Source organism: Sparus aurata, chromosome 17, assembly GCF_900880675.1.
Source record: "Sparus aurata chromosome 17, fSpaAur1.1, whole genome shotgun sequence".
NCBI classification, from domain to species: Eukaryota; Metazoa; Chordata; class Actinopteri; order Spariformes; family Sparidae; genus Sparus; species Sparus aurata.
The window spans coordinates 18,863,398-18,873,739 of record NC_044203.1 but is presented as its reverse complement, the minus strand read 5'-3'; the positions used below and the strand labels follow the sequence as shown (position 1 = coordinate 18,873,739).

Here is a 10,342-nt window from a genome sequence, read left to right as displayed (position 1 = left end):
TTATTATTCTTATTAAATGATGTTGCAGGACGGCATGTATGGCAACATTTGAGTTCTTCAACATACCTTAGAAACATCATAAGCTCCAAGGACCATGTTGCTGTTGTCATTTTACACACATTATTTACAATACTTGTTTGATTGTTTGTTTGCTAGTCTTGCATGGAAACTACTAAATGTTTTCTTCAATTAAAGAATATATATATAGACATATATATATGTCTATATATATATATATATCAGCCGTCACTCACCTGAATGTGTGCACCTGTTAAATAAACATCATAACACCAAAACTTTTTCGCCTGAGTGGTTTGGTGCATTCATACAAAGTTTTTATTATTTTAACACCTGAGAGGGCGATAGCTAAGCTACGAGTCTGCAACTAATCAACAACTATTGTCTTACAGCAACTGTGAAAAACACAAATGACACAGACATCAGACTTCAAGGGTTCAGAAAATGTGTTTTTTTACACACTATCAAATTATGAGGGTGATTCAGGTTGTAGTTTAGAAGAGCAAATACGTATAAATACCTTCATACCTTCCACCTTCATGTGTGAGCGTTACCAAAGGAAACACTTAACGACTTAACTTCGACACATTCAAGGACATCGATTATTTTTGATCTGCTTCTATTTAGCTTCAGTTACACCATGAATATAGGCATAAATGATGCAAATGTGTAAAATGGTGACATGTGATATCAAGAAGTAAGAACTGACTGATGAGGCGCTTTAGGAGCAGTGTTTTCTGTGGGAGAGAGGAGCTTCTGTTGGTGCAGACTTTGGGCTTTTTAACTTCCAAGAACCTACAGTATACAACACAGAAGGAAATGGAAAAAACAAGAAAGCATAATTATCATTCAAAATTTAATTTTACCATCCATACAAAAATGTATATTGTGATCTTTAAATAGGTGCACTCAGCTGCACTCGAAGGATCCACAGACACATGTCATTCATGTTCCTGCTGCAGGACAAAGGGGTGAACTGGAAGATGCAAAATCACCTCAGAAATTCTTGATGAATGTATAAAATGCCTGTTGTATACATTTGTCCACTAGATGGGATACAGTGCTCATAGTTCCTCAAGTCCCTCTACTCTCCTCATATCTCCTCGAGTATCTACTCTATCTGCTGACTCACGGTGGCTACAAGACACGCCCACAACATGATACACCCTCAAAATGTTTTTTTTCAGTCACCAAAACGACTTGGTTGGGGAAAAAAGTGAAGTGGGCATGTCCCTTTGAGAAATGTAGTCTGCAAGACTGTAGCTGGATGCTTTGTAGAACATAAACTGGCCCTTTATTCCCTCACTGACCTGCTGCATCACCACACTCTGCAGCCTCCTCTCATCTGATGCTAACCTCCACCACTCAGGACGAAACACCAGACCAGGAGTCACTTATCCAGGACATTAAGTCATAAAATTCAAACAAATGTTTTATGGCTGACAGCTTAAGAGGAATCTTTAATCTTTGACATATTAAAAACTGTAAAACTCTTTCCAAAATGCATGACTGAATTTTTATTCCTAAACAAACTTAATAAACAAACCCTTCATTTTCATGACTGAATAATCAAACTGACCTTAAAGGACAACACAGTTTAATATTGTTTTACTTTGTTTATATGTGATGGACCCTGCCACCTTTCTAGCAGCAAACAGTGTTCTGGAACCTTATTTTCCTCATGTTTATTCAGTTATGAAAAGTATAAATATTTCTGATTTTGTATTATGACTCATTAATAACATTAATATCAAAATATTAATATCAAAATCCTGAGTTTGATTTTCATTTCCAGATCTACATGCTCAGACAGTCACTCAATCAGTGTCTGGGATCAACAAATGCAGACTGCAGGCCTAAATCAGACCTGGACCTCTGTGACTCTCTTTCACAGTGTTTGTACTTCAGCTTTAAAACTGAATGTCTTCATTAGTTAGACAAATGTTGAAAGTAGGTTTTTGTGTTTGCAACATTTAAATGAAACATGAAAGTGTTTAACACACTCAAACAAAACACACAATTACACTCTAGCAAAACTTTCTTATTTATTCAGCATCTGTACATTTTATATTTCTGATCATTCCAATAAAACATTTGGGGCTAAACAAATAATCCAAATATAATCAAAATCAGAATAAAGCCAAGCGTCCAATATCCAAAATGCAGAAGTTGCCGTCTTCTTCTTTTTTTTTTTCTTTGATAAAGGTAAAATGTCTCACAACATAAAATCATAAATGACTGATCACTGTGGTGCTACAGAGATGCCTGGCCAACAAATCCCTTTCTCCAGACTTGAGGGAGCATGCTTGTTTGGAACGCACCCCAACAAAAAACAAACACAAAATCATCCTCACTTTTAGATTTTTTCTGTGAAAATATAAAAACTAAAAATTTCCTCTAAAGTCCTGACTCATATTCCAATTACAAAGTCAAACAACAATATGATACATATATATATATAAAAAAAGCAAAATGTCAAGCCTTAGTTTTGGGTTAATAGCACGTTTGTATATTTCTTTCTTCTTTACTGCAGATAGTCTTGTTCTACAAAAGACAGTTGCTATTATCTTTAGAGGCAACATGCAATAACAGGAAATAAGCAGGTTAGAAACTGTATTAGGCAGGAGTTAAGGTGCAATCATAACTTTACTAAATAACTTTACTAAATAATATTTTTTAATTCGCTGCTTGCTTAACTACTTCTACTTTCTCCCTTTTTGCTGAAAGGATAAGGAAAGGGGTGTGAGCACTGTGAGGCCATGTGTAGATAAGAAGCCGAACTGAAGCTGCTGTCTCCACCAGTTAAGAGAACATGAGCAATGATACCAGCGGAGTCACCAGGAGCAGAAGGCCAGCACTTGTGCTGCTGGCGCCGTTGCAGAAGTCTCCCTGACAGCAGGTCATTTCTCCACCGATGGCTGCTTTTATCTGTGCATTTTCCGTGACTAAGCACATCTGCCTGGAGGCACAGCCCTTCGTGATCTTTAGTTTTCCTCTGGCAGTCACTGAGAGAATGGAAATAATGTCAGTGTGTGAGCTTAAAGCAGAGTGAGACGTTTGAAACCGTACACCTGTTACCTGTTTTTGTGATGCAGTGGTCCTCATTCCCTGCGCAGTTAAGAGTTAGGGAGCACCTTTCGCCATCGCAGTGGTAGCACCTGTGGCCATTGGGCTGGTGTCTCTCAGCCTCTGTAACAACGGACACATTTTGGGGGGAGGATGATGAATCTGCACTTTACTCTCTTCTTTAGAGCCTTTTTCAGAGGTTTCTTGACCAGAAGATTATGGGCATTACTGAACAAGTTGAAATAACAGCTATGAAACTAATAGATACACAAAATGTAAAGATTTTTGCCATTTGTTTGTTTGTTGTTTGATTATAAGCTGATGATTCTGAAGAGAAGGAAAATGAATATGAACATGATATCTGCAACTTCGGCAGTATAATCCCCATGGCTCCTCAACAACAGATGGTGATAGAGGGTTCAGTAATTTCCCTCCTTCCGGCTCGTTAGATAGTCTCTGTGCCCAGGACAAGACGATGCACATTATTTTAAAGGCTTCATTCTGACATCTGACACGACAAATGCAACCGGCCCTAACTTTTACCACTGCCATGTGGGGAGAACAGTTTTAAAATCTTTCACTGGTTTTGTTGCTCATGCAACTAAACAGCAATTAAAACTAAGAGGCACCTCAATACCAACAGACATTGTCAGTGAGTTACCAGGGGCATTTCCAGTGTTGCATAGATTGGTGGTGCAACAAAGGCTGGTAACTACAATCCTGGAAATTCCAAAGTTGACTGAGCCCTCAGAGCACTCATCTTCCTGAACACAGGTTTTCAGGTTGACATCAGACAGTTTTGCATCACCTGTAACGAAAGAGCAACCTCAGTAAAACTGGGCCAGTGCAAAACTTTTTTTTTTTTTTTACAATTAAAGCACAGTGCACCATGAAATACCCCACCTGCAAAAGAAGAGATTCTCCGTGTAGCACACTGATCATTTGGTGAAGGGCAGGTCTTCTCTGTGGCGGTGCAGCGTCCAGAGATATCCGGAAGACACCTTTGACATTTCAGGGTGTAGGCTGAAAAAAACACACAAAACTCAGGTCAGCAACAGAAAAAGAAGATAACAAAAGTTGTATTTTCTATCACGGACGAACAAAATAATTTAACATCTTGACTCAGAACAAATGGCAGCAAATTTACATGAAGAGTGATGTGATTGGACATGTACCCTTAGATGACCCATGTGGCAGCATTTGTAAAGTCAAATGTGATAACAGAAAATTCCAGTCCCTCTTTTCCCTTAACATTAAACAGTCAGTAAAAAAGATAACAGAACAAGAACTTGCCTCCAGGGAGAAGCACAATCCCAAAGATCAGAGTGAGGAGATGCATTTTGTGACGGCGGGACGGAACTGAATTTTCATTTGACCGTTTGCGGCTATAAGAAGTTCTCCTGAGGGGGAGTTGTCCTCATCCACTGACCACTCCTCCACTCCTGGTTCAAATGTGTCAAAAATGTGAGGCTTGAAAAAGTCGTGTGAATTCAAATAGATCTGGCAGTCAAATGCTTTCTGAAATATCTTATCAGTCAATTGCAGCATATTACCGTTTCTGGAGCATTTTCAATTTACTTATCAAGTGACTGCACGGTGGCGGGTACTGACTGTGTTTGCCACTCATGGGGCTAACAACCTCCATGAGTGGTGAAATGACAAGCATGGCCTTCAGTTCAAAATAGATAAGGTACATTTAAACAAACTAATGAAACACCAATTTTGCCGGATGTTGAGCGACTGCATTGGTTTTTGCAACTGCTGTGCACTAAATGATCTTCTCAACATGTGGCAACACACAAACACACTCACAAACACACACGTCATCATCGTCAAGATGTTCCTGAATGATATCAGCAGTTTCTGAAAGTTAATTCACTGAGCACTCGCTCTGCAATAGTTTTTACCCAACTCCCAGTATTTACACTTGAACCTTTCATGTTCAGCTTTTGCCTCCCTGGATTGATAAAACAAGGACAGTTAGTGGACTGTGATATAAATGAGCCAGGCGAACAGGCACGCAAACACAAACATTTCAAAGAACTCATATTACACATAGCAAATTCAATTCAAGTCATTGGAAGCTTATGGTAAAGTAGATTGTTTTTCTTGTATTTTGGAGTCATGCTCATTTGGAGTTCTTGTACAGGTTTGCTAATAGAAAGTGCCTAACGCTGTGCAAAATCCTGAAAATCAATTTGGAGAGAGTTGAGATCAACATCTCAAACTTAGCTTTACTACGGAGTCTTGAAGACATTCTGCCTCTTATCCAAAAACCTTTCCTCCAGTGCTGAATGAAGATGTCAGTTTGATTCCTTTGATGTGCTTGTTGGACGGCTGAACAACATCTGAAACCCCTTCCTCCTCTACACGTCCAACGTTGGAAAACGGGGGACTGCATGCATTAATCCAACCCACACACTCTCACGCACTGTTAAATAAACATGACAAAAACTTTCACTGTGCCTTAGTTGTTTGGATTTGGTCGGGTGCGCACACACAAAGTTATAGGATTATGTTCCCCTAAACAGCCCAAGACTCTACAACCATTGTCTTTCAGTCACTGTGGCAACCAGGAATGTGGCAGACAGCTGACATCAAGGATTCGGAGAATGAGGTTTTTACACACACCATCACACTATGATGGGTGTGCTTCTACTGCTCAACACATACGTACACTCAAATAAACAGTGTGATTATCACATGTGGAAAATGTATGTTCTTATCACAGGCAGTCATTGAATTAAGAAATATCTTTGATTCAGCTGCATTATCAGAATAAAAACACATACAAACACAAATCCTCATTTCCAGCCAATGTACTTTTCCTGTTGTGTAGCCAGGTAACAATCAAGAATCTGCTAAATCCTCTTAACCTTAAGTGCCTGTTGTATAAAATGTGTCCACTGGATGGTGGTATAGTTTTTTTTCTCCCTACAAACTGTCCTCTACACTCCTCACATTGCTGTCAGTTAAACACACATAACTAACAAAATACACAGTTATGATATAGCGGGACGTGCTGAACATTCTTCACGGAATCGTGATCTAACCATCAGGACAAGACATCGTCAGCATCGCCTTCATCCACCACATAAACGTGTTGAGAAATCTGTCATGCAATATATATTTCTGCCAAAATAAATGAAATGGTTGATTTAATCTGCTGTATCACTGGTTGTCAGTGTCAGTCTGTTACTTGTACAGCCAAATTCTGGTCCATTGGGAATGCATATTTCAACCCTAAGTAGTGAAAATCACTTAGTCTTTCACTTTCTGCCTGAGTTTTAAAGTTTTAGAGAAACAAATCAAACTCATAATTGAGTTGAAAATTATGAGGATGCAAAACAGGTTCATGCTTCCCCAGGTGTGGTTTTCTGACAAAGTTGTTTGATGCACTGAGACACACACAGATACACACGGTCCAACAAAGACACACACAGACGGAGACATAAACCCAACAAGATCATCTCATTTTAAACACATTTTTCACCGTTTTTTTTTTGTTTTTTTTAATTATTAAAAACCTATACATTCTATTATTCTACACTATCAACGCGTGTTCGGAAAAGGGAAGTGCTGCATCTTTGACACTGTACAACTACTCGTGATTCATACACTTATTGTGACTGCATGTACCAACTTGTGACTGAAAAGGATTAAAAACACTGAAATAAAACACAGGGATACACTTGAGGGGAACGTTAAGACATTTATTTCTGTGGTTCAACAGTAACATCAAGGTATTTTTCATAATTCCGACTTAAATTGTATTCGGGTGAATAAAAGCACAACTAAGAAAAATGATAAAGCAACATGTTTGCATTCTTTTTGTTTTACTTCAGATAAAAAGCTATGAGCTGATGCTTATAATTACTCAACGCAAATGACAGTTGTTTAAACAACACACAAAAAAAGGAACTAAGCAGGTTACAAACTGTATGAGGCAGGAGACAAAGGTAACCCGAAACTTCTCTAAATCATATTTGTAATTCAAAATAAAGACACAGATTTGACCACTTTGAGGGGATCTGAAATGGAAAGAAGTACTGAGCAGTGCTGCGGTCTCCATCGGCTAAGACAACATGAGCAGAGACACCACTGGTGTCACCAGGAGCAGGAGGCCAGCACTTGTGCTGCTGGCGCTGTTGCAGTAGTTGCCCTGACAGCAGCTGATATCACCTCCAATGAATCCTTGAATCTGTGGATTGCTCGCACTTGTGCACATCAGCTTGGAGGCGCAGCCCTTCATGGTCGTCTTTTGAGCTCCAATAGTCACTGAGAGAATGGAATTAATGTTAGTTTCTCCTAAAATCAGTAAACGTCTCTCTGAGCTGGGGACATTTGTGAAACAGAGTGAGCTGCGTAATAACCTGTTCCTGAGATGCAGTGGTCCTCATTCCCCTCGCAGTTCAGAGTTCCAGTGCACGTGTTCCCATTGCAGAAATAGCACTTCTTGCCATTGGGATTGGTTTTGCCAGGCTCTGTGACATGGAACAGACATTGTTCATATTGTTGGGGCAGCAGGGGATGAGGAGTTTGCAGTAAGTTGCAAATCAGCAGACATGCAGAAATGTAAAGATTCATATTTCATTTGTTTATAATTTGATGATTTGGAAAATTAATGCGAGCATGATCGCCCTGTTGGCAATAAAACAAGATTAACGTAACTAACGTAGAGTTTCTCCTTCTCTCTCTCTCTCGCACACGCGCACACACACACACACACACACACACACACACACACAGAGCTATGTGTGTAGATATACAGTTATACCCCTTGGGCTCCTCTGTGATAGGCAGAGTTGGAGTTTAAAGTAATATCCTTTGTACTGGCTTTTCTTGGAATGTGCATCTTGTTTCTTTAACAGCAGCAGATCCAAACATATTGTTCAGGTTCGGATTCACCAGCACCACCAAATTTTTAAAAAGCTGCATATTTAACTGTTTTGGCCCAGGCAACTGAATGAGAATTTTCACAGGAAAAAAGCTCTTAAAGTGCAAAGAAGCATCACTAAACAATCTGTGAAAGTTACCAGTGGCAGGCTTGTTGTTGCAGAGATCAGTGGTGCAACACTTGGTGGCAATTACAGTTTTGGCAATTCCGAAGTTGAGTGAGCCCTCAAAACACTGGTCTGGCAAAGTACAGGTTTTCATGTTCATATCAACCACTTTAGCGCCACCTGCAACAAAAAGAGTAATCTTAGTAAACTGGGCCAGTGTGCCAAAATGGTTTTACAACAAAAACAATGCATCACAAAAGACCACACCTGCATACGAGGCAATGCTCATCGCGCCACACTGATACCCAGCAGCAGGGCATTCTTTTTGTGTGTCCGTGCAGGACATCCCACCTTGCGGCAAACACTCATAACATTTCAGGGTTTGAGCTGAGAAAACACAAAAGTCAGTTAAGTAAAAGAAGAAATGATAATAAAAAAAAGGTTAAAAAAATAATAAGCAACTATTCTTTTTTTACAAGAGGTGGGAAAAATGAGAGCAAACCCTGAGAGTAACAAACAGCATTTTAACATACAGGATTATTATTACAGGATTTAAATAACAACAATAATAATAATAATAATAATAATAATAATAATAATAATAATAATAATGATAATAATAAAGGTAACAGAAGAAGAACTTGCCTTTAGGGAGAAGCACAATCCCAAAGATTAGAGCGAGAAGGTGCATTTTGTGATGATGGGCTGCGACTGTGTTGTAGCTGGATCTGTCTCTGCTCTAAGTAGTCCTGCTGAGGGGGAGCTGTCTTCATCCTCTGACCCCGCCCTTCATTCTTTCCTCTTTAGTGACAAAATGTGAAGCTGGGAAAAGGCCCTTTAAAGTTAGATAGGTAAACCTAAATGCTGATAGACTTTAGTGGTTGATAAACTGCTATTATCTACAAGTTAATAATTACTATTATTTGAACAACCTCTGTGGCAAAACAGTGGCAGATTTGTTTTAATTGAAATTGTTTCCTAATGTACAGTATGTCTTCATACCACTCAATGATGCTGCAGATTACAGAGGCTCCAATAAATAAAATCATATGGAAACGCACACAATATGATTTTCCCATAGGACTTAACTCTGAAATCTCTCCTGGGGGATCGATCAGTCACAAAAAAAAACAAACTTCTTCTCTGCATCGATGAAACAATGACGCCTGTGTGTACTGCGGTGTAAAAGTAAATGCGTTACCAATTAACTTCTAATCAAATCAATCAAAGGCAGTTAAGTTCTGTGCTGGGACAAACCTTTTATATCCATTAACTTGCATTAATTTTTTGAGGAACCACTGAGGAAGATTTTGATAAGCTGTGAATGTACCACAAACCACATCCGCCAGTTGAATCACCGTGCAGGAAGAAGCTTGCATCTGCTAGAAGACAGGCTTTCAGCTAGCCTCTTGTCCATGAGTAGACACTTATGCTCCTCATGTCCCACTCACACAGTTTACGCTAAAAATTGAAAGTACAACACAAATATATAAAATACTTTTTTGGAGAGAGCAGTGAGAGGAGCAGGGTGGAGCGCAGAGCGTTTAATGAGGGAATCTTATAAGAAGTGTTGCCTTAAAAGGACCCCGGTCGAACGGCCTGGAGGGAAACAAACAGCTCTTGAACGAAGACCGGAAATTCTCACCCCTCCACTCTGCCCACATACTCTGCACATTGCGTGTGAACTCAAACATATTTAGGGTTGTAGGCTCACTCATGTGAAGCAGACCACAATCAACTTTTTATAGGACACATTTCACGCATAGAAAATTAGACACCGAAACCCACCATCAGTATTCACAATACTGACAGTATAGACACAATTTACAAATGTGGTCTCTGCAGTCAAGCTAATGGTTAAAGGGTCAACTTCTGAATGTGTTACTATGTTACTATGAATTTACATAAAATGTTGTTTGACTTTCGTTTTGGAAAGTTGCTACTACACTTGTGCCGTGTTGGGTTAATCATCTGCTGGCGGGTTGTGGTGAGTCCCTGGGTGTCTCGTGAGCCCACAAGTGTCATTTCTCATTCTGTGCTTTTATAAAGGAAAGTCAAAGCAAAGCAGGTTTGAACAAGTAGTCAGGGTGGCGATCTCCCACACCTTCATGGAAAATGAAAGCTATTCAGTACACTGATGTGCTGAGGTCCATTTCACAGTTACTGTTAACTACGGAAGATTTAGGTTTCATATTGACTGCTATGCTCTAATTTGTAAAAGGATATAGTATTACACAGTACACCAGTGGAGACAG

At 39.4% G+C, this 10,342-nt stretch overlaps 3 protein-coding genes across 3 annotated transcripts in view; 1 reads left to right on the top strand and 2 right to left on the bottom strand.

Moving 5' to 3' along the window:
* Positions 1-296, top strand: part of LOC115567086 (uncharacterized) — a 28,921-nt gene extending 28,625 nt beyond the window's left edge. The window contains exon 19 of the mRNA XM_030393321.1: positions 29-296. The gene's annotated coding sequence lies outside the window, so the exon portion shown is untranslated. The remainder of the gene's footprint in view (positions 1-28) is intronic.
* A 1,750-nt stretch (positions 297-2,046) lies between these two features.
* On the bottom strand, positions 2,047-4,585 carry LOC115567119 (urokinase plasminogen activator surface receptor-like). The gene is made up of 5 exons (XM_030393385.1): positions 4,378-4,585; positions 3,988-4,107; positions 3,746-3,892; positions 3,097-3,207; positions 2,047-3,023 (listed from the first exon to the last, which is right to left on the bottom strand). The coding sequence occupies exons 1-5, from the start codon at positions 4,421-4,423 to the stop codon at positions 2,821-2,823; spliced, it is 627 nt and encodes a 208-aa protein (XP_030249245.1). The 5' UTR covers positions 4,424-4,585; the 3' UTR covers positions 2,047-2,820.
* A 2,191-nt stretch (positions 4,586-6,776) lies between these two features.
* Positions 6,777-10,275, bottom strand: LOC115567120 (urokinase plasminogen activator surface receptor). Its single transcript, XM_030393386.1, has 5 exons — positions 8,733-10,275; positions 8,355-8,474; positions 8,121-8,267; positions 7,458-7,568; positions 6,777-7,362 (listed from the first exon to the last, which is right to left on the bottom strand). The coding sequence occupies exons 1-5, from the start codon at positions 8,776-8,778 to the stop codon at positions 7,160-7,162; spliced, it is 627 nt and encodes a 208-aa protein (XP_030249246.1). The 5' UTR covers positions 8,779-10,275; the 3' UTR covers positions 6,777-7,159.
* Positions 10,276-10,342: the final 67 nt, after the last annotated feature.

What these genes read in the sequence shown, in the direction of transcription:
- LOC115567119 (XM_030393385.1), bottom strand. Translation starts at nt 4,423, where the DNA reads ATGCATCTCCTCACTCTGATCTTTGGGATTGTGCTTCTCCCTGGAG. An exon ending in GAGAATCTCTTCTTTTGCAG is followed by an intron (nt 3,893 to 3,987) that starts GTGGGGTATTTC and finishes CTTTCGTTACAG; the next exon opens with GTGATGCAAAACTGTCTGAT. An exon ending in CCACTGCATCACAAAAACAG is followed by an intron (nt 3,024 to 3,096) that starts GTAACAGGTGTA and finishes CCATTCTCTCAG; the next exon opens with TGACTGCCAGAGGAAAACTA.
- LOC115567120 (XM_030393386.1), bottom strand. Translation starts at nt 8,778, where the DNA reads ATGCACCTTCTCGCTCTAATCTTTGGGATTGTGCTTCTCCCTAAAG. An exon ending in GATTGTGCTTCTCCCTAAAG is followed by an intron (nt 8,475 to 8,732) that starts GCAAGTTCTTCT and finishes GTGTTTTCTCAG; the next exon opens with CTCAAACCCTGAAATGTTAT. An exon ending in CCACTGCATCTCAGGAACAG is followed by an intron (nt 7,363 to 7,457) that starts GTTATTACGCAG and finishes CCATTCTCTCAG; the next exon opens with TGACTATTGGAGCTCAAAAG.